Genomic DNA, 20,194 nt, shown 5'->3' with positions numbered 1-20,194 from the left:
CTAGTCAGTTCCAACTCACAGTGATTTTCAAAGAGCGGCTGGTGAGCTTGAATCGGCCAACCTTGCAGCTCAAACTGAGCTTTGCCGTCCAGCCCACAATGCCACACCAGGACTCCAGGATAAGCCAGAAAACAATAGTTTCACATTTTAATATTTTTGCTTTATAAAGGTTTCTATTATTTTGTAGCAGTATTTTTTTACTTACCCTCATTCTTAGTGGTGAGGAACACGGAGACAAGTCTAAACCATCTTATTTAAACTAGAAGACCTCATTCTCCACTGAAGTGTTTTAAAACTATGGATGGCATGATTGAATTTGGTTTCTGAGAAATCAGTAGTGGGTGACAAGGCAGAAGGCAGCTGAAGTTATGAAGGTTTCAGTTAAGGCAATGGCAATTTAGAAATCGTTAGAAGATGAAGATGATAGTCCTTACATGGAGCCTGCCATGGAAGGGAATCAGAGTCCTGCATTTCTGGTTGAGCAATCAAGATGAAGGGTTTGCTGACTGGGAGAAAACAAGCAGCTTTGTGGGAGGGCGCTGGGCTTAGGCTTGGGAGTGGTGGTGTTGGAGCCTGTGGTACAACAGCAGGAGAGATGACCAGCAAGTAGCCCGTTGTGTCGGGCAGCTGAGCCTAGGGGAAGATTCAGGGCGGTCCCTGGGCATGAAGTCATGAGCTTGAAGTGTGACCAGCAGAGGACTAAGGATGGAGGAAACATACTCACATCCTACAACAATGGTGTGTTCTGATTCCTGTCAGCGAGCTCTGGATGGTAACAGTATCGCATTCATCTCTCTCCCTGTGCCTGGTACAGGGTGGGTGTTGAGTAAATTTGGGCGGTGGAGTGGGCTGTGTGCAAGTAAATAGTGCATTTCGGGAAGACAAAGGGGAAGGCTTTTATTCGTGGAGGCTGCACCATGGTGGCTGCCCCAAATGGAAGAACGCACACTTCTTTTTTCCTTCTAGTTCCTATGGAACTAAGGGGCTGGGAGGGCAAATCATAGAACTACTTAGGACGTTGGGAAGACGCAGGCGCCAGGAGCGGGTCTTGGGTCTCCTTCCCAGCCAGCGCTCCAGCCTTCCCTGGTTGCCATGGGTACGGAGACAGTTTCTATAGAGACCGAAGATGGTGAGGACTAGCCAATCGCGTGGGGGCACTTCCGCCCCTCCCGCCGCTCACCTTGGACCGGAGGAGACGGGTTGGAGTTGGCAAAGGTCCCCTGGTGACCCCTCACACACCCTCCGCGAAACTGCTGGGCGCAAAGGGAAGCCAGCACAAGCTGATTCACGAACCTCCTTCCCGCCTAGGTGGAGAGAGGGCAGGGCCCATTGGGGCTGGCAGTGGTGGCCCGCGCACCTGCGGTTTGCTGCAGCGCCAGGGTCAGGTGTTCAGGGCCGGGTGGGCCGCTCTGCCCCTCCAGCCCGCCGCAGAGCCGGGCACGCGCGCTCACGCTCACTCGGGCGCCAGGAGGGCGGGGCGTGACGTCACGCGGCCCCCTCCTCCCGCCGGCAGAGGGGCGGTGGCCGCGCAGGCTCCGCAGACGGCGCCACTCGGCGGTCAGCCTACGGACAGACGGACTGCAAGGCCGGCGGGCGCACGGCCAGGCCATGCCCAGGGAGGCGGCCCACGCGGAGCAGCTGCTGCCGGAGGCCGGCGGCCCAGGTCAGCGCACAGGTGAGACCCCGGCCCGCGCTCGGCGTGCCTCTGTGGCCCCGCCGACCTCATTCTCTCAGGCCTTCCTCCCTCCACCTGCAGCCGGCACCCACCCCACCCGTGCGCCTGGCTCGGAATCGCTGCGGGGGAGGGGGCTCCTGGGAGTGTCGGGCGCTAGTGCCCCGGGGCTGGGGCGAGTCCTGCAGCTCACGGGGGAGCCTAGGCGCCGTGGCCCATTGTCTGCGAGCAGCGGTGGTCCGGACTGGGCGACGCAGCCCGAGGGATGGCAGGGAACGGAGGCTCCGGATGACCCACCAGGGGCCGCCGAAAGCCGAGCGCACCCGTCGGGTCTTCAGGGGAAGGAATTTGGGCACTGGTCCGCTGAGATGCTGGAGGGCTGCCCCAGGGGACCGCTGAACTGGAGCTGCTGGTCGGGCTGGTAGTGGCTCCAGAGGGGCAGCAGCACCAAGTTGAAGTCGGGCTGCGTGGGTCTGGGATATCGGAGACGTGGGGGAGGGGCGGCAGTGAGTGGGGAGGGGTCAGAGCAGTGGCGGGTGTGCCATCCGTGTGCCCTTGGGGCCGCTGTGTCAGCTAGTGCTGTGGTGGAAGTTCAAGGCTTAGGCAGCCCCCAGCATCCTGGTCAGGCTTTGTGGGATAGTGCTGCCTAGTTGGTCCCTGGCTAAATGATAGCCAAGGGCAAGGAGGCAAGGGCTTTGATCATGGGGTCTGCTCTTCCCAGGGCCAGTAGGAGATCGTGATGCAGTGGGCTCAGCCCCCACCAACTTGGTGACCTTGACCAAACCTTGGCCTTTAGTTTCCCCCTTATCTGACCTTGATCCAGTCCCCCACAACCCCCACCAAGGAGATATTGGAGCTCCACACTGGAGGGTGGAGGGGGGTGGGGCATGTTAGGGATCAGTACCAGAAGTCCCAGTCTCAGTTACCAACCACATCACTTCCAGGCATTGGCTTTCAGTCACACCCTAGGGGACCCAAAGTACCAGCCTTTCTCAAGATCTCCTGGCTGTCCTAGCACTAGGGTTCCCAGCTCCAACAAGAACCCAAAGAAGTGGCCCTGAAGATGCAGGCAGCCAACCCCAGGGCAGGAGGGTCACACCCTTCTAAGTCTCACCTCCAAGCTTAGCAAAGATCTTCCTAGCAAGTGTTTACCTCAATTTCACAAAAGGAAACTGCCACACAGAGGTCCGGTGAACTGTGGGAGGCCACACTGGGAGTGTGGTGGACGTGGCCCCGGGCTGTCTGGAGTCTCTGTGTCCCTGCAGCTGAGTGTCTGGGCCTCAGCAGCTTTTCTGTGCTGTCCTGGGCCACTGACCGGCCTGAGCTTCTGGCAGGAATAGCAGGGCATTCAGCAGATGCTTCAAACATAAATGTCTTTGCCTAAAGGTCCAAGTATGCAGGCAGCTGAGGGGGCTGGTAGACACCCCGTAAATGAAAGGTCACTGGGGCGTGGGATGCCATGAAAAAGTAAGAGAAAATGTTGAGTAAAAACAGCAAGGTCCGAAATTGAGTGTGCGATATGATCTCAGGTACTAAAAGTCTGTAAGATTAGACGGAATAACATTGTGTTTGGACCTCAGTGTAACTCTTACAAGTCTGTCTTATGCTCTCCTGAGCTTCCTAAGTATTTCTTGGCCCACGTCTGTGATTTGATTGTGTGCGCCTGCAGGGGTTAGCGGGTGGAGGTGTGTGTTTGGTCCACAAATGGTTCCTGAGCTCTGCCTGGTGCTGAAGCCATGGGAGCAGCTCAGCTTGTCTCTCTCTGTACCCGTGTGAGGGTACAGAAACCCTCATCACACCAGCTGGCACAGCCCTTCTGGTCTGACACTGGAGAGGTTTAGTAACATGTCCACTTCTTCAGTCTTCAGAGACTTTGCGGAATGCAGGATTCCAGCTTCATTCTCCCTGTGCAAAAGGGTCTGGTTCTGGCAGACAGTAGTGGGGGTCAGAGCCCTGGAAGGTTGTTAGGGGAATCATGGGAAGAGCCAGAGATGGAGAGTGCTCCCTTCCTCCCCCCTCACACACACCCAGCAGGTGTAACTGAGATCCAGGCTGGGAAGATTTGCTCTAGTCACACCTTGTGCTGATGGTTAGGACCCAGCTGGGGCTACAGCAGAGATCCGGGCTGACCCTGGGCCCTTGCTTTATGTGGGAAATCTGTTGGAGGAGATACAGTGGAAGAACTTCACACTGCCCAGACTCAGGCTCCCCTGTGACGGACAGCCAAGATGAAAGTAAAGTGAAGCAGCCAGCCAGGCTCCAAAGTGGATGGGAAACAGGTTACACCTTACTGAGGTTTCTCAGAGGTAAGCTACGGGGAGAGGCCATTTATAACCTGCAACATTTATAACTCTGCCCTCATCCCAGCTCTGTGAGTAGCCCAGTGATCTGTCAGCACTACTGACAGCCCTCCGTCGGCCGTCCACACTGCTGTTTTCTTCCTCCTCTCCAATGCCAGCTCTCCTTTAAGCCCTTTCAGACATAAGCTCATCTTACTTGGGGCTCTCCTCAGCCTGTGCCAGCCTCATCAGAGCAGCGCAGCATTGGCATGCTGCTTCCCTTACCCGGCATGTGTTCTGTCCTGCCGAGAAGCCACCACAAAGAGCCTGTGCAGCTGGCTTATCTTGTCTCCACAGATTTGTCCTGTGATGCTGCTGCTGCCGACATGCCAAGTGGGGACCAGCGGGAGCGCTGTGCCCCACAACCAGTGCCCAAGCCCCTGGCTGTCACGTTCCTACCTAGCAAGCCCGGCACCCGGCCCCAGCCTGAGGGGGCCAGCTGGGATGCAGGGCCGGGCCAGGCTCCATCGGCCTGGGCTCTCCCAGCTGAGGGCCGGCCTGAAGAGGCTTCCCTCCCAGCCACTTTGGAGCCCCGGGTTGTGATGGGTGAGGAGACCTGTGGGCCCTTCCTACTGCCCAAAGCAGCCCCCACAGAGCTCAGGGACTGGGCAGGTGGGCACGCTGACCTAAACCCACCAGAGTTGTGTTCTCAGGGTGACCCTTCTGTGCCTTGCCCTCATGCAGACCCCGATTCCTACTTCACGCCCCCCTCAACCCCTCTGCAGGCCACGTGTGTCCTGCCTCCAGGCCTCGGGCCCTGGGACTCTGAGGCAGAGCTGCTGGGCTCGCCTCCCACTTCACCCTCAGGCTCCTACATCACAGCAGATGGGGACAGCTGGGCCTCCTCCCCATCCTCTTCCCTCAACATGCTGGCCCCCGTGGAAGGGCTGGAACTCCCCTCGGCTTGGGGCTTCTCTCCTCAAGGCAGCGTGGCTGAGGAGTGGAGGCCTTGTGCCGCCAGGCCCCAGGGCCCGTCCTCGTCCTCATCCAGCCTCTCAGCCGACAGCAGCTCTTCCTGGAGTCAGGAGGAGCAGCTCTTTGACTTAGACTTTCTGACAAGTGACTCAATGATCCCCGCGGCTCTCCTGCCCTTCCAGGGCAGCCTCATCTTCCAGGTGGATGCTGTGGAGGTCATGCTGCTGCCCTCCCCAGAGCAGGAGGCGGCAGAGGCCAAGGTCCCGGGGCCTGGCCAAGCCCCGGGGGACGAGGGGGAGGACGACAGCACATCTGCCTCCTTCCTGCAGTCCCTGTCAGATATCTCCATCACTGAGGGCATGGATGAGGCCTTCGCCTTCCGGGATGACACCTCAGCAGCCTCTTCCAACTCGGACTCGGCCTCTTATGCGGAGGCGGACGATGAGAGGCTGTACAGTGGGGAGCCCCACGCCCAGCCCAGTGCCCTGCTCGAGGACGGTGGGTGCAAGGTTGAGGAGAGACAGGAGTCCTGGACCCCATCCTCAGGCCAGGAGGGGCCCACACTGCTAGTCTGGAAAGGAGAAGTGGCTGACATAATGCCAGCTCAGCAGCCACATGGGGAGGAGGGTGTCCTCTCAGGCCGGGAGGCAGCCACCCCAGCAACATCTCACACTTGGCTGGCAGAAGTGGGCCCACCCCATTCTGGGGAGGAAGAGACAGATCCTTGCTTAGGGCAGATGGAAGCTGCCAGGGTGACACCTGTGGTCCTGGTAGAAGACGGCCTTGCCTTGGGCCAGATGGCTGTGGCATCACCTCTTACCTTACAGGAAGAAGTCAATGCTACCACAGCCCATAAAACTGCTGCTACAGAAACACCTCAAATCCTGCAGCAGGAAGTCAGCCTCACCCCATGTCCAGATTCGCTTGGTATGTCAGAGACTCTGCACAAGGAGGAGGTTGACCCAGACCTCACCTCAGGCCAGGAGACTGTTGCTACCGCAACACTTGTGCCCCTGTATGAAGGATGTATGTTATGCCATGAGTCTGTTTCGATGACAACACCTCTTCCTCTGCAAAGAGTAGCAGCTTTGCCCTTAGACCCGGGGCCTACTGCTATGGTAACCCTCCAGACCCTGCAGAAGAAAGCAGGCTGCCCCCTAGGGACAGTGCCTGCTGCTCCCATGGCAGCCCTGGCTGAGCGTGAAGTAGGTGTGGCCCTAGGACTGATGCCTACTTCGGAGGTAGTGGCTGTGGCCAGACCATTGGCCCCGGAGCCAGCAGCGGAACCTGTAGCCTTGGAGCAGGCCCAAGAAGATGGAGAAGGCTCCACCTTAGATCTGGAGCTGGTGGTGAAAGCCGTGACTCCCTGGACCTTGGGGAGAGATGGAGGTGTCTTCTCAGAGTCTGTACCTGCCAGGGACGAGGGACAGAAAGCAATGGGGGGCCCTGTGGAGCCTGAGCCAATGGAGGGCGGAGGCTTCCAGCACACAGATGATGGGACCAAGGAGCTCGAGAGCCAGGGCAGCGTAAGCCTCTGTGTGGGGACCCACGGTGCTGGGAAGACTCTGGGGTCTAGCAGCCAGGAAGGTGGGCCTGAGCTGCCTGCATCTGTAGCTTCAGGGGTACAGCTCTGTTCCAGCCCAGAGTCTCCAGCAGGTGCTGCCCCTGGACCTGACAAGGACTGCCCTGGAGAACCCAGGCCTGCTACAACTCCCTCGGCCCCCTTCTGGCAGCCAGAGACTGGGGTAAGGGGCAGCCCCAGGGCCCCCCATCCTAGCCGGGGTGTCAGGGAACGGGCCCAAGAGGCTTCTAGCCGCCCCAGTCACCTCTCTTGCCAGTCCCCAAAACCATGTGCCCAGGACAGGTTCCAGCAACCCAACGTCTCTCCACCTGGTGTCCTCACCGAGTCTGCCCCTGCCCCTGCCCCTTGCCTTTGCCAGGGGCCTGGAGGAGACTGCAGGGACCACAAGCCTCTGGGTTTGCCAGGTCTCCAGCTGCTCAGCCCAGATGCTCAGCAGGTAGTAGAGGCCATCTCAGGAAACCCAGGGCCTCCTGTACCCAGACAGCAGGTTGGCCACGCCCCGCTCCTTAACCCCAAGGCAGCCCCTGTGGGGGGTCCCCATGCCAAAGACCCAGCTGCTGGCACCTGCACCCCCTGCCAAGTGCCTCCAGGCTCCAGGCCCCGCCCCCCAGCCAGCCCTCAGGGGCTCCCAGTTCCTGAGCTGCAAGAAGACCTGGACAGTCTGGAGGAAGGTGAGGGTGCTAAGGCAGGGGGTTCTGCGCTGGAGGGGCCCCCACACCAGGAGGGGAAGACCTACCTGTGACCACCAAGGCCTAGTCATTTTTGCTTCCAGTGTGAACCTCTGCCGCCTCCTTTCGTAGACTCACTGCTGGCTCCAGGCTCGGACAGCCACGCGGACTCATCAGCCCCCGAGATGGAGCAGGACCCCGCAGCCCCTCGGACAGCACGGTGCCCACCCCAGGTGCTTCTGCACCCTCCCCACCTCTGCAACCTGGTCTGGGGGAGAGGGTGCGCTTCTGAGGCCCAAAGGGCAGGGGGCATGACTTCTAGCACCCCCAGCAGTGCTCTTTCCTGTCCCCAGGTCCCAGCAGTGAGCAGCAGTGATGAGACCATCACCAAAGCCAAACAGAGCCGCAGTGAGAAGAAGGCCCGAAAGGTGAGTGCAGGGGCCCGCTGCCTGGGAGGGGACGGGCCTCCTCAGACCTCAGCATCTCAGTGCTGAGTGCTCTGCAGTGACCTGAATCAAGGCCAGGAGCCATCAGACCATGGAGCACTAGACCTCAGCTTCTCAAAAGACAGTGTAAACTATAAGGTCAGAGTTGAAACACTCAGTGGTAGAGTGGGCAACGGGGAACCTTGGTGCTGCTGGCCCCTAGTTGAGGGGTGAGGATGGAAGCCTGAACTTCCTCTATTCCCTCTCCTCACAGGCTATGTCTAAGCTGGGCTTGCGGCAGATTCAGGGTGTCACCAGGGTCACCATCCAGAAATCTAAGAACATCCTCTTTGTCATCAGCAAACCTGACGTCTTTAAGAGCCCAGCTTCTGACACCTACGTGGTCTTTGGCGAGGCAAAAGTCTGTCCAGGTTTGGGTGGGTGGGTGAGTGGGGAGGTGAGCGTGGGCTGCTCTGTACCCTGACTCTTGTGCCTGCAGATCGAGGACCTATCCCAGCAAGTGCACAAAGCCGCAGCGGAGAAGTTCAAGGTGCCTGCTGAGCCCTCAGCCCACACCACCGAGTCAACCCCAGGGCTACAGGCAAAGCCAGAGTGCCCGGAGGAGGAGGAGGTGAAGGTGAGGCTTTGGTGGCCTGGGCTTTGCCTTGGTGACTCAGCAGCTGCCTGCCACTGCCTGCCTGGTCCCTCCCACAGGTGGACGAGGCAGGGCTGGAACTTCGGGACATTGAGCTGGTGATGGCTCAGGCCAGTGTATCCCGGGCCAAGGCTGTGCAGGCCCTCAGGGACAACCACAGTGACATCGTCAATGCCATCATGGTGAGCAGCCAGCTGGGCCCTTCTGCAGGCATCTTTGGGGCTCCCTGTGCCCTCACTTGACACCTCTGTGTTTCCTGCAGGAGCTGACTATGTAGCCACTGGGTGACCAGCCCTCCCAGCCGCCCTCCTGCTCTTCCAGCACTGTGTCTCAATAAATCCGTGCCCCTCAGTGCTGCCTCTGCTCCTGTGTGTTCCTGGAATGGGGCTTGTGTTCGTAGCGAGGGTGACTCACCCTCCACCTTAATGCTTCTAGCCAACTATCTCACCCACCGAGGAGGGACATGAGGCCAGGCCACCAGGCTGAGTGTACTCTAGCTCAGAGATGTGTCTAAAGGGTGGAGTTTCTGGAAGGAAGTCTTCAGAAGCAGCAGTCTGAAGAAAGTGTCACTGAGGGCATCACAGGCTGGAGAAACTCCATGAGATACCCTTGTGCTCTCCGCAAGGCCAAGTGATGAGATGTGCCACCCCAACCCAAGGCCTCAGCCCTCCAGGAGGAAGTTATGGGCCCTCCTGCAGATCTGGCTCAGTCTAGTGACCTGCAGTAGGGGGCTTGTCTTGGGGTGGCAGGCATGGGCATGCAGGCACTGTGCTGTGCCACATGGAGAACACACACAAAGCACCATCAACAACTCCAGGGGTGCTTCTGCAGCTCTACTAAGAGCTGGTGTGAATCTGGTCTCAGGTCAGGGAGGGCAAGGAGGTTCTCCCACTGGTACCCAGAGCCTACGGGGTGGTTTTTCTTCAGCTACTGCCATACATTTCCAGGGCAGGGTCTATTTGAGTGTAAATCTAGAGACATTACTCAAAGGCTTTTTCATGGCTAGGCTTGGGGGTCCCATGGCCAACCAGAACAGCAAGGATGTCTCCCTGATAAAACCCTTTGTCCTAGGGGTCTGAGTTCCCTACTGCCCTCCTCTGCTCATAACTGAACCTGTGAAAGAGGCTTGGTCCTTCCAGGGTAGTCCAGTGAGATCCTTGATCTGACATGCAGTGCCCCTGCCATCAGGACAGTGGGTTGGGGTACCGTTCTTAGGTGGCTGGGGAGTCAAGCTTTCCAAAGATGGACCTTTCTGTGCTCCCCACCCTGTCTTCAGGGCCGACTCCCCAGGAAAGACGTCCACTGGGGAAAGGTTACAGAGGGACAGAATGAAAATGAAGCCACGGCCAATGAGCTCAGGAGAGAGTGCTCACTGCCTCTGGGGGGAGGAAGGCCCAGTAGAGGAGCTGTGACACACAACTCAATAAGGTGCTCAGGTGGGTGACTGGGGAGATGCTGAGGAAGGCATGCAGCGGACCTGTGCACTGCAGGAATGGTAAGCAGTATCACTGGAGTAGAGCTCGGTAAGAACGCAGTCTGCCCAAGCAGAGGCACAGCGAGCACATGAACAGCCACAGGGCTGAAGATGCTCTATGCGGAGCGGTGTGGGGTTTGAGCGGGGCAGCTCAGGAGAAGGAAGCCGCCTTGCACAGGACAGGGATGGGTGCTTCCCACCAGGTGGCCTCGAGATCTGTCAGCCCAGGGCCATAGGGGTATGGTTCAGAAAAGGAGGGAACTTGCAGGGGCCACACATGGGGTTGCTGATGGAAAGTGGGGACCCTTCTTCCCACTTGCTCCCTACTCCCAAGGTCTAGTTAATCCTTTGGGATAAGAGTATCCCCCCCACCCCCACCCCGAACACAGTCCAAGGCTGGACCCTGCCTGGAGGACATGCTTCTTAGCCTCAGCTCTCCTACCCAATGGAATGAGAAATGTGCTTGGCAGCCAGATTTCAATCATTCACATTGTAGTCAACTTTTTTTAAGGTCTCTGAGTTACAACAGGAACATGATGTGCAAAAATGAAACTTGTGCACGCAGTGACAGAGTTCTCAGAGCTGGCTCAGACTGCCCATCCCTGGGTAGACTCCGAAATGCAGGAGTGGGACCCCTCAGAGTACACGGTCCTGGGCAGCCCTGACCCTAAGGGTGCGTCACGCAGAGTCCTGGTCCATGCTGCAGCCGAGGGCCTCAATGTCGTTGCTGATGTCCGAGATCATGCGGTCCCACTCGTCTCCTTCAGAGGGCAGGGACTGGTCGTCGGAGCTGCCTGCGGCCCTGTTACCATTGGTGGTGGAGCTGGAGGCTGTACTGGCTGCCCGTCGGTACCTGCCGAAACTATCTGTGATGATGCCCCGACCGTCCTTAACGCCGATGGTCTCCAGGAAGTTCTCAAAGTGCTGGCTGTCCTTCTCAGGGATGAAAGGGCGGAGACCTGACCGAGACATCATTGTCATGACCACACCCAGACAGGCCCCTCCCAGTTACACCATGGGACCGGCCTGCCCCACACCACTTCTGGGATGCTTTTGAGATCAGAGCATAGTGGGCATCCAGAGGCGCTCAGCCTCCCAGCCTCGAGTAAGCTTATTTCATGAAATAAGAGCTGCATACCAGGCCTGCCCACATCTATTGGATAAGGGCTTAGGACAAAAATGAAAAACTAAAGTCAAAAGCGATTCCTGACTAAGGCTGTCCCCACCCTGACCCAAGTTGGGACTATGGTGGGTAGGGATCAAGACTGCCTTCCCAAGACCTCAGCCCTGCCGAGGGCCCACCTTCACATAAGAGGACTTACAGACTCCTCAGACAGTCTGCATACTCTAATGCCCAGTGAGAGCGTGAGGCAGCAGAGGTTATGGCTGAACTCTGCCACACATCCCTCTTCCTAGAGCTCCTTCTCCCCTCCCCAACCAGCAGCTCGCCTCCCTTCACTGCTGGCTTTGAACGTGGCCTATCCCATGTCCTCGGGGCCCGTCTCTGCACTCTGAGGGTAGGGAGCGTTGTGAGCAGGGCGCTTCTGCGGCACAGCCTGGGTCAACCGGAAAAGCCACTCCAACCAAAGTGACAAGGATTTCCTCCAAGACCCTCTGATGGCAGGTTTCTGGTTTAAATCTCACCCAGCAGCAGGAACTTGCGGCTGTCCCCATAGAGCTGCCGCAGGTTGATGCAGAACTCGTGGATGGAGGCCCCATTGCGGTACTCATGCAGCAACATGGCAAACTGCTGGATCTCCTGGGATGACAGTTTGGTGCGCAGCTGCAAGAGAAGAGAACCAGAGGGGCTGGGGGCCAGGGAGCGGGCAGAACCTCCAACCAGAGACCCCACGCTGAGTGGAGTCCCAGGCCATGGGCATCATGATAATCATGGTTTTGTGTCAACTGAATTGGGCCTGGATTCTCAGTGCTTTAGTGTTAAGACCTAGGAATCCTCCATGAGGGGATCTGTAATATCATGTAATTATTCCCATGGTGTGTGATCTGATATAAAATCTCACTTCTAGGCAAGGAGGCTGGATGCAATCTGTAGGATTCAGCTCTATCAAGTCAGTCTCTTTCAAGATATTCAGAACGACCCACTACCGCCAAGAAACAAGAGCTGGGAGTGGAGTGTACCCTTTGACCTGGGGCCCCAGCACCCAGGGGAAGATGGGTCACAAGACACACGGAGACCTCCAAGGACTGCTGGGTCTACAGATGCTACAGGGAGCTGACGGAGAGAGAGAACCTCCCTTACTGCATGCACTCTGAATTTGGTCCTCTGTCTGCCCTTACGGAGGCCTTTCTGTCCAGCAGCATGTGCTGGCTCAGACAGACAAGAAGCACCGTAAGTGTGCACTGGGCTTATAGGGTTCAGGGTCTGGTACCATCACCCCCTCGTCCCATGGCCCTCATCACAGCACCCGAGGGGATGACACAGAATGCGGTCTTCTTCCCTGGGGCTGTCGGGTTCAGACAGCAGGACGTGTTGAGACCCCCAGAGCATGTGACAGGGCCCACTTCCCCAGCCCCACAGTGCAGGAGGAACCCATCTCTGAGCGCTGGCTCTGTCTTACTGAAGCAGCTGAGTCAGCTGCAACACGACAAAGTGCTGACCACAGCCAGTGAGAGAGGAGCTGATGAGAGCCAAGGGAAGGTCACTGACGCCCTAGCCAGCACCTGACTTGTCTGTGAGGGTCCAGCACACGCACCAGGACAGGGCTGGGAAGCCCCTCGGAGAGAGGAAGCCATCGGTGCGAGTGCAGCTGGTCCGGCCTTTCTGGAGAGTGGCACACCATCCCAGGCCTGACTGGGCTCACAGTCCTGGCCCAGAAGCCAGCATGCGGCCCACACATGCGGCCCAACTCGCACAGCCCAAGACAGGTGCACACTAGGCAAGAGCGTAGGGCTTCAGATGGTGACAGTGACACCAGAGCCTTCCTGCACTGCGCCCCACCCCTTGCCCGCCAGCCTGACCCCACCTGCCAACCACCCCCTGGGACCGCCCTCAGGGTGGCTGTCTCAGGACCTAGAGCCAGAGCCGAGCGCCCCATCCCAGCATGGCTGCTTATGGCCCCAGCAGCACTGAGGAGTGGCGTACTGTCAGCATGTAGTCCTGCAGAAGCTCGGTGGCTGTGGTGCTCAGCTCAGTCTCGCTGGCTGTCTTGAGGTGGGGTGGTGGCGTCATGCAGGACAAGGATGAGAAGCCACACACATCCATAGGGTCAGGGAACGAGCTGCCGAGAGGAGAGATGAGTAAGGGTGGAGCCGAGGCCCTGGATCCTCAACTCTTAACTCAATAGAGTCCTGTTGCTTTGGGACATATGAGGGCTGCGTGGAGGTCGGAGTCTACCAAGAGACAGCAGAGGCCCTGGAGGGCTTGGGCAGAGGATGCCTTTCATCAAGACTGTCCCTGCAGGCACTGGGAGGCAGGGTGGTGACAGGTATTACCCAATATCCCAGTGAGGTATTTGGGAAGAGAAGCCTTCTGAGCAATAAGCTGGTCTGCAGGGCAGCTCCCTCATGGGGTGGGGACCATGGGCTTGAGAACTGGGCTCCAACAAGGGTGAAGTGTGTGCATAGCTCACTAACTGCTGGAGGGTGGCAGCCCCCCAAATGCTGGCAATGCAAGAGCTGCTGTGGAGCTCCTGGGCACGGGGAGGGGTCTACTTACAAAGTGTTGGCCTCAGTCTCATAGGATTCTTTGATGTCCACTTTGGTGGACAAGTCATCTGTGAGGAAGACGGGAACATAGAGACTTTCAGTTACACAGCGAGGAGGCCCAGCTCTACGCAGGGTTACAGCAGCGCTCACGGCCAGACTCCTGACCCAGTCCTGCTGGGATTCCCAGCTGCACCACTCAGGACCTGCGTGTGTGTGCACCCAGGGGTCTGCCCACGCACATTCAGATCCAGGTGGTGAGACTGGTGGCAGAAAGTAATGACACACTGTCCTTTAATCCAGGCAGGCATCATCACTAAACCAGAGACGTTAAGTAACCCGTCCCAGGCCACACAGCTGGTGACAACTGCCTGGACACAGTGGCTCCCTGAGAGCTGAGACAAGACCTCAGGCAGTTACTCAGGGGGAGCTCGGCCAAGAATGCCGAGCTGTCAGGCAAACTGTGAGTGCTGGTCAGCGGGAGGACAGGGTGTTCAGCCAGTGATCGGCAGCCAGAGAAGCAGGTAAACCGAGGTGCAGAACTTTAAATGCACGTGGGGGTAAGAGAAGGGACCACCCCTACACTGCAGAAAAGTGAGGCCAGCAGGACAGCAGCTCCCAAAGATACCCACATCCTCATCCTCAAACCCTAGGAATAGTAGGTGGGTGGTGAAGGGAAATTTAAGTTGCAGACAGACTTCAGGTTGTTTATTTGCTGACCCTAAGGAAGGGAGATCACCACAAAACCCCAAACCAGCTGCCGAGAGATGGACTCAGACTCATGGGACCCCATGTGTGCAGAGCGGCACTGCTCATAGGATATTCAAGTCTTAATCTGTGGGAAGCAGATTCCCAGAACCGTTCTCCAGGGTAGGTTCGAACTCGCAGTTAGTAGCTGAGCACTTAACCATTGGCACCATCCAGGGACTCCAAAATAAGGGTCTTAATACGTGTGAGAGGGAATCTGAGAATCAGAGGTAGAGGTGTCCCTGGAAGCAGGGTCAGAGATGTGCAACTTTGTGGCCACTGATTTTGGAACCAGAGCCGAGGGATACGGCGGCCAGCAGAGGCTGACAGGCCAAGGAAACGGGCTCACCTGTGACCTCTCCTAAGGAACACAGCCCTGCCCATACACGGGGTCGAGCCCTCTGAGGCCTCACTCTTCAGACAATCAATGTGTTGCTTCAGCTGCCAAGTTTTAAGGACCTGTGGCTGCAGCCACAGAAGTTAGACAGTAAGCAGAGCCTGAAGCAGAAATCAGACTTGTGTGTGTGTCTGGGGGAGACTCAAAGCACTGTGAGCAGAAACGTTTGCAATTTATCATGCTGAAGGCAGGCCAGCACAGAAAGGAAGTCTACTCAAGAGTGTGCCCATGGGAAAAAACTCAGCGAGGGAATAGAAGTAAATACTGTTGAATGATGATGCGTGGAGGGGACTGTAATCATTGTAATGACACAATGATTGTAAAACTGATGTTCCCCATGTAAACTACCACTCAATTCACAATAAAAATTAAAAAAAAAAAAGTTAAAACTATTAATAAAATTATCCCATCTTCTTTTGGAAACAGAATAAATAAACCCGTCTGTATTTGTTAAAAAAAAAAAAAAAGGTGTGCCCATGAAATGAAAGTTCCTGAATTGTAATTGTACATTAGGATCTGTGACCTTTTCAAGAAATAAAGCTATTCCACTGAAACCACCAACTTGCAGTTATCTGCAAATGATGACCACAAAGGGAAGGAGGTGAAACCCTCTATGCCCTCCAGGTCTTTCAGACAATACGTTCCTTGGGCCACACACACGCAAATGGACAAGAAAGGTGGTATTGTGGACATCAGGAATGGACACAGCTCAAAAAGGATGTCCCCACAAATGTTACCAAAAGATTACCCGTGACCCACCATTATTGCAAATAATAAAGTTAAGGGCATGGTTCTTGCCAATGTGACTAAGCAGATGAAGCAGTCTAAGAGCCAAGGTGGCCTTTTGAAGCGTGTGAAGGGAAATGATCAGAAAAAGGTCATCAAAGAGAACCTGAGTTTAACTGAAGTATCAGCCTGCCCTCAAGAGAGGTGCACTCTGTGAGGACCAACGGAAAGGAGCCAGAGTCTCTGGGGCCCCTCCCTATGAATTTCTGGCTCACTGGGCATAAAAGATGCCTGGAATGTAAAAAGTCTTTGGTTTTAACTGTTAAAGAGCATGGTGTCCTCTCCCCTGAAGATGTAGTATTTAAAGGACATTTTGTTCCCTCAATTCCTGTGGTAATAAACGCCTTTACTATTGAAACGCAGTACTTGCTGAAAAACACGTGATCTATTATCCAACAAGAAATATACTCAGTTAGGAATGGTGATGGTGATGGTGATGGTGTGCTGTAAATTCAGGTCTGACTCATAGCAACCTTGTACAGGTTTCCAGGGCTGTACATCTTTAAGGGAACAGAAAGCCTCATCTTTCTCCCAGGGGGCGGCTGGTGGGTTGGAACGGCTGACCTTGTGGTTAGCAGCCCGATGCCTAACCCTCTACACTACCAGGGCTTCTTCAATTAGGGTTGGTTGGTTGGTTGGTTATGTGCCGTGGGGTCGGTTCCAACTCACAGTGACCCTGTACAGGGTTTCCGAGGCTGTAAACCTTTACAGAAGCAGAAAGCCTCATCTTTCTCCCGCGGAATAGTTGGTACTTTTGAACTGCTGACCCTGAGGTTAGCACCCCGATTCATAACCACTACGAGTTTAGCAGCCCACTCATAACTGCCAGAGCTCCTTTCAATTAGGATTAGTGGTTAGAAAACTGCCAGATATTTATCTATGAAATACACTGACATTAATCCCTCTAAATCACTAGGTACAAAAATAAATGGACGATTATCTGTTGTATTACAGTCAAGCTCGGGGGAAGTTGATTGCTCATAATTATATCATAAATTACATGGTTGAATTTTATGAATCAGGAACTTACCTTTGAAGTCTACTACTTAAAAACACAGATTGTTTAAAACATCAAAAAGAGAGACCCTTTTTGGAATTTTAAAGCACAAGGGCCAGACCCGTCATACTAAAATGTGTATCTGACTGAGAGTCTAGGTAAACAACCCAGTACTACTAGGCATGCTAGTCTGCACGTGTCAGCGGCCTCCACTCTGTGCAGTATTGTTACTGCTTCCAGCAGCTTCTCTGCAGTGTACCTAACCCGATTCCTCAATACATGGAAAAACTCCGCTCACGTGGGCGTGGCCACAGATGGAGCACTCTGTCCGCACTCCTGGGAGGCAAGCAGCCCATCAGGTGAGCTTTTAGGGTCTTTTTCCACCACCTCGGGTTTCTGGGCAGCCCAAGCAGACGACCACTGCTGAAGTCCCTCCAGCCCTACATGTCTGTGCTCTGAGTCAGGTGAAGTAACTAAAAATAAATGATCAAGGACCCCAAGGTTACTCAAGGAAGCCACCAAGCTGTCAGGCCTTTCTGCTCAAAAGAACTCGGTATGAAAGTGGTGGCGTTTCTCTTCGATTACTTTGTTACTCTACATGTTCACCTGAACAAGGAGGTCGGAGACAGGCCACTGACTCCTAGGAGGTGGATGCCCTCGGCTCTAGTCGCCTGTTGAATGTGTGAAGCAGGGTACTGGGGATTCCCCAACCTACCGCTGTGCAGGGAGAGGTGGTGGGTGGGTGTCGAGGCTCCATCGAATATTGCTCTGTCCAGAAAGTCGATGGTCGACTCCGTGTAAACAATCTGGAAGACCTGGCACAGCAGCGAGCACAGCTCTTCCGCAGCTCCCTGCGGGGTGGGGGTGAGGGGTGGAGATGGGGGGAGAGTCCCGACTACTGCCCAAGTGAACTGAAGGGTGAAGAAGGAAGGAAGGGGTGGACACAGCACAACAGCAGAAACAAGTATCCCTCCGCCTTTTACTGCCAAAGGGGGCGCCAGAGGCCCCGTGGCAGTCCTCACACTCCATGGGGATGATAGCGGAGGGGGTAGGGGGGACAAGTCCACAGTGTATGGACAGCATTTCCAACACAAAGCAGCGTGTAACAGTGTTTGCTCGTTACTAGCTGCTCCACAGCAGCTTCTCAACCCAGAGCAACTCTGTCCTCAGGGGACATGTGGCCATGTCTGGAGACAGTTCTGGTCGTCACCCTTGGAGTGTCCTGGCCTTCTATGGAGAGAGGCCAGGGATGCTGCAAGGCATCCTGCAGAGTACCAGATAGCCCCATAACAAAGGACTTAAGTCACTTCTGACTCATGGCGACCTGCAGAGGAGAAACTGCTTCATATAGGGTTTTCAAGGCTGTGATTTCTCAGAAGCAGACTGGCAAGCCTGTGCTCCAAACTAAGACCTATCTAGTCAGACATGTCCACAATGCGAGGCCAGTAGATCAGCTGCAGGAAGACATTCCATGTAGGGCAGTCACCACAATTTACTTTACAGAAATGAAGCAGATATGCCTAAGGTCACACGGTTGAAAGGGGACTAAGTGGAGCCTAGACCCAGCACCCCAACTCCTAGTCTCCTCACAGCAGGTAAGCTATAGAAGTGGGGGCCGGCTTGGGCTCAGGAGCAGGTGGGGGGTGGGCAGTGCAAACTCTTACTTTGCTCTCCACAGCCAGGATGACCAAGCAGCACGCTTCGACGGGTACCACACCACTGCCTGACAGCGAACTGGACGCCAGGCCACGGGAGCTCTCTGCGCACAGACTCTGGCTGGGGGAGACGCTGGGGTCCTGGGCTAGGAACACACACCGTCTCAAGTTAGGACACGAAGGGTCAGACAGAAGACCAAGGCTGGTCCCAGCCTACAGGAGGCCACAGCCGGTGTCCTGGGACGAGTCCAACAGTGGTCCCATGACCCCAAGACTGGCTGAGCTGGCACAGACACACCTGCACTGTTGAGAGCAGGATCCCCCCCACCCAAAAATGAAGGGCATGGCAGATCCTCATCCCTCCAATCAGAGATGCTCTTAGAAGACCAGGCCTATTTGTCATCACTACTTGACGGCACTTAACAACAACTACGGCAAAGTTGAACTAGTAAATTTCTCCTTGGGAAATCATTTCTCTCTTTTAAACAATCTGTTTTTGTTTTCCTTAGCAATTCACTCAATCAATGAACACTGAAAAAAGCCTCACTTAGCCAAGAAAGCACCCACCCAGCTTCACTCCCATCAAGCTAAAATGCCTGTAGAAACCCCAAGTCTTTGAAGTCAGTCTTTTTGGTCCCTGAGGAGACCCAGGTCTAGTGTCCCTGTAGGGCAGGGGTGGAGAGCCATTTTTCTGCCAAGGGCCATTTAGATATTTATGACGTCATTTGCGGACCATACAAAATTATCAATTTAAAAATCAGTCTACTATATTTGGTCAAACATTCAATTAACGCACCCCTAATGTAATGGCTGGTACTGTGGTTGCCTTGGCAGGGCCAGACCAAATATATCGCAGGGCTTTGTGCAGCCTGTGGGTTGGACGTTCCCCACCCCTGCTGTAGGGACTAACCAGCAGTGTCAGGAATTGTTGTGAAGTACCGGGGAGTTGGTTCTGACTCATAGTGACCCTGCACAGGGTTTCCAAGGCTATAAATCTTTACGGGAGCAGAACGCCTCATCTTTCTCCTGCGGAACCGCTGGTAGTTTCCAACTGCTGACCTTGAGGTTGGCAGCCCGACTCATAACCACTACGCTATGAGAGCTCCTTAGTGTCAGGAATAATGGTGGTTAAAAAGCAAGCATCCCCAAACCAGACAGACTTGGTTCAAATTCATTAACTAAGTCTGCGGCCTTTGTCAAATTGCATAATCTACTTGGTCTCAGTTACTTCATCTGTAAAATGGGAGTATAGTAGAATCTGTCTAAATGACTCAGGCAAAATGCTTTATATTAGTCTGAACAATATCAAATTGCCATATCTATAGGCTCACCTGGTTAAATACGGGCAGCTTCATAAGGTTCAACCTAACTGATTGCCTGGCATTAAGCAACAGGTCATCAGGTGTGCAGGGGCCTGACTTAGCAGGACCAGGTGGGACGCAGGGAGCGTGAGTCTACAAGACAGTGTGTGTAAGAATGTACCAGCGTGTGAGCACGAGTGTATGTGTGCGTATGGGGGGTGTCTATACTACTGCTACCCATGATGACAAGGGACTTTCACACCCAGAGTTAACCATCAGAGTACAGACCACCCATTTTCTGCAGGATGGTCTCTGGAGCTCACCTACACCAGGAGCTTACTGTGCAAGCATTAATGAGGAAGCTCACCAGGGACTGACTTTTTCAACAAGCCCTCGGATTCCCAATGAACTAAGAAACTCAAGTGAAAAAGCCATTCTTCCCCTGCACTCAGAAGGCCAGGCCAACCATCCTCAGTGGCGTGGACACCTGGCTGTCAGCCCTTGTGAAATGGGTGGCTTCAAGTTGAGCCAGGGTAAGTCTCAGCTGCAACACCAATGTGACAACTCAAACCGAGGAGGAGCAGGGCAGTGGTTACACTGCAGTCTTTGCCTACATGAAAGCCATGGCCCAAGGTCTGCAGTGCCTGACAGTTAAAATTGTCCCAAGGGAGTTCATTCTCTTTGTCTCTTAAATAATCTGTTACTGTTTTCCTTAGAAACATCAACAGATGCAGAGAGGACTGAAAGCAATAATGGGTCAATTCTAAACTGATGCCCAGTGACCTGACAGGCTATACTGACTCTGCTACCAGAGAAATGTCAGGAAGGCCAGCGCACAGAGCTCCCTGGAGGGTTGCCGCAGACTGCAACTCTCAGGTAGGGAAGGCGTGTGGCTGCAGCATGGTGCAACTCTCAGGT

The 20,194-nt window shown here is 55.2% G+C and overlaps 2 protein-coding genes across 2 annotated transcripts in view; one reads left to right on the top strand and one right to left on the bottom strand.

Moving 5' to 3' along the window:
* The first annotated feature begins 1,608 nt into the window (after positions 1-1,608).
* Positions 1,609-8,533, top strand: NACAD (NAC alpha domain containing). Its single transcript, XM_006832259.1, has 8 exons — positions 1,609-1,675; positions 4,309-7,179; positions 7,309-7,409; positions 7,530-7,604; positions 7,876-8,022; positions 8,101-8,238; positions 8,316-8,438; positions 8,519-8,533. Exons 1-8 carry the CDS (start codon positions 1,609-1,611, stop codon positions 8,531-8,533), a joined length of 3,537 nt encoding a protein of 1,178 aa, XP_006832322.1.
* A 1,875-nt stretch (positions 8,534-10,408) lies between these two features.
* CCM2 (cerebral cavernous malformation 2) overlaps positions 10,409-20,194 on the bottom strand; it is a 78,565-nt gene continuing 68,779 nt past the window's right edge. Inside the window, exons 7-12 of the mRNA XM_006832258.1 lie at positions 17,985-18,121; positions 17,036-17,171; positions 13,407-13,464; positions 12,834-12,969; positions 11,375-11,513; positions 10,409-10,689 (exon numbers count right to left, since the gene is read on the bottom strand). Coding sequence (XP_006832321.1) covers positions 10,409-10,689; positions 11,375-11,513; positions 12,834-12,969; positions 13,407-13,464; positions 17,036-17,171; positions 17,985-18,121 — 887 coding nt within the window. The remainder of the gene's footprint in view (positions 10,690-11,374; positions 11,514-12,833; positions 12,970-13,406; positions 13,465-17,035; positions 17,172-17,984; positions 18,122-20,194) is intronic.

Source organism: Chrysochloris asiatica, unplaced genomic scaffold (assembly GCF_000296735.1).
Source record: "Chrysochloris asiatica unplaced genomic scaffold, ChrAsi1.0 scaffold00006, whole genome shotgun sequence".
Lineage (NCBI taxonomy): Eukaryota > Metazoa > Chordata > Mammalia > Afrosoricida > Chrysochloridae > Chrysochloris > Chrysochloris asiatica.
The sequence above is the reverse complement of the archived record's forward strand: the minus strand, read 5'-3'. Positions and strand labels throughout refer to the sequence as shown.

Coding starts and splice junctions, on each gene's coding strand:
- NACAD (XM_006832259.1), top strand. CDS start 1,609: ATGCCCAGGGAGGCGGCCCACGCGGAGCAGCTGCTGCCGGAGGCCGGC. Junction 7,410..7,529: donor CAGCACGGTGCCCACCCCAG/GTGCTTCTGCAC, acceptor TCCTGTCCCCAG/GTCCCAGCAGTGAGCAGCAG. Junction 7,605..7,875: donor GTGAGAAGAAGGCCCGAAAG/GTGAGTGCAGGG, acceptor CTCTCCTCACAG/GCTATGTCTAAGCTGGGCTT.